At 35.6% G+C, this 1,835-nt stretch overlaps 1 protein-coding gene across 1 annotated transcript in view; it reads right to left on the bottom strand.

Annotated features, from left to right (window-relative positions):
* The window catches only part of LOC106871201 (A-kinase anchor protein 9), a 53,100-nt gene that overhangs the window by 23,990 nt on the left and 27,275 nt on the right, over positions 1-1,835 (bottom strand). Inside the window, exons 9-10 of the mRNA XM_014917547.2 lie at positions 1,315-1,485; positions 605-755 (exon numbers count right to left, since the gene is read on the bottom strand). Coding sequence (XP_014773033.1) covers positions 605-755; positions 1,315-1,485 — 322 coding nt within the window. The remainder of the gene's footprint in view (positions 1-604; positions 756-1,314; positions 1,486-1,835) is intronic.

Below are 1,835 nucleotides of genomic sequence, written 5' to 3'. Positions count from 1 at the left end.
ACACACACACACACACACACACACACACACACACACACACACACACACACACACACACACACACACATATACATATATATACACATACATCTTTGCCTACGTAAAAAAGTGTGTTACTGTCATGGAGATTCTTACAGTAATTTTTAACTCCTATTTTTAAATTCGGTAGGTTGTCATACTGGAGTCACACAACTGGCACCTATGCCGGTGGCATGTAAAAGCACCCATTACAGACTCAGAGTGGTTGGCATTAGGAAGGGCACCCGGCCTGAGAAACCATGCGAAATCAGACTGGAATCTGGTGCATCCCCTCGGCTTACCAGCCCTGGTTAAACCATCCAACCCATGTCAACATGGACAATGGATGTTAAATGATGATGATGATATATATATATACATACATATATATATATATATATATATATATATATATATATATATATATATGTACAAACATACATATATATATATCATTGTCATCATCGTCATCATCATCATCATACAATAGTGCATAATCTTGTTTTTTTTTTATGTTTTAGTAGACTAATTAAAAGATGAGAGTAGGTCATTAACAGTGAAAGAGAAAGAAACAGAATCAATATACCATCTTTGATGTCTTCTAGTTCAGAGTTTCGTATCTCTAAACCGACTTTCTCCCCTTCCAGTTTGGTCGCTAATTCACTCCTGTCAACGAGATGCTTCTGAAGCTGTTCAACTGCCGCATCCGAAGCATGGATCTGGGCTTTGAGACCCTCCTATCGAAAAACAAACAAGCAAAATTAATTAAGAAACATTTTTAAAAGACCAATTAAAAGAGACAAACTAAAATGCTTTCACAATCTTCATTCAGAGCTTTTACAGACAGGCATGAACACTACTACATCACTCTCTTCTTCTTCTGATATCAATTTACTCACCCATTGATGGATATGACTGATTGTGACCAGCAGTCACCCATGCACACCAGCCACCCCTCTCCATGCCACCGATGTTATTCAAGGGAAAGCGAAGGCCATGCTACAGCTTGGCACCTGTGATGGTCGCAACTCATTTCTTCAGCTGAGTGAACTGAAGCAACATGAAATAAAGTGTCTTGCTCAAGAGCACAACACACACCCTGGTCAGGGAATCAAAACCCGTTTGTTTTATTTATTTCTTGGTCCTTTTGTTTTTTGTTTTTTTTCTAATATCAATAAAAGGACCAATAGACAGATCAAAAATGGTCTACAGAAGCCAAAACAGAAAAGAACAACAACTACAACAAAATAATAAAAAGAACAAGTATATGGTGCTCAATCAAAACCCATCACTCACAATTTCAATTTGGCCATTCAACAGTCCAGCTTCCATATTAGACGTCTTCTCCATCTCTAAACGAAGATTTTCCGACAGTTCGGAACATTTTTGTTGCAGTTCAGACAGCAATAACTTGTCTTCAACAGAATGAGCAACCACAATCTCACCATCGGCAAACGGATTCATATTCTGTGGAAAATATCAATTATAGTTGTTGTATTCGTGACTATATAAGTGTATGTGTGTGTGTGTATGTGTGTGTGTATGTACGTGTATGTATACAAGTGTAGATACATTCCTCTATCCCAATGTTTCTCAACCTTTTTACCCTTACGTAACTCTTAAAATAAATCACATGTCTCAAGGAACCCCTGCCTAAAAAGAATCATATACCATATCTTTCTCATATTTTTTTCATCATAGTTCATGTGGTAAATATCATATATATACACACATATATATCCATATATATATATATCCATATATATATATATATCCATATATATATATATATATATATATATATATATATATATATA

Source organism: Octopus bimaculoides, chromosome 23, assembly GCF_001194135.2.
Source record: "Octopus bimaculoides isolate UCB-OBI-ISO-001 chromosome 23, ASM119413v2, whole genome shotgun sequence".
Lineage (NCBI taxonomy): Eukaryota > Metazoa > Mollusca > Cephalopoda > Octopoda > Octopodidae > Octopus > Octopus bimaculoides.
Note: the sequence above shows the minus strand (reverse complement) of the source record. Positions and strands in the feature narration are given on the sequence as shown.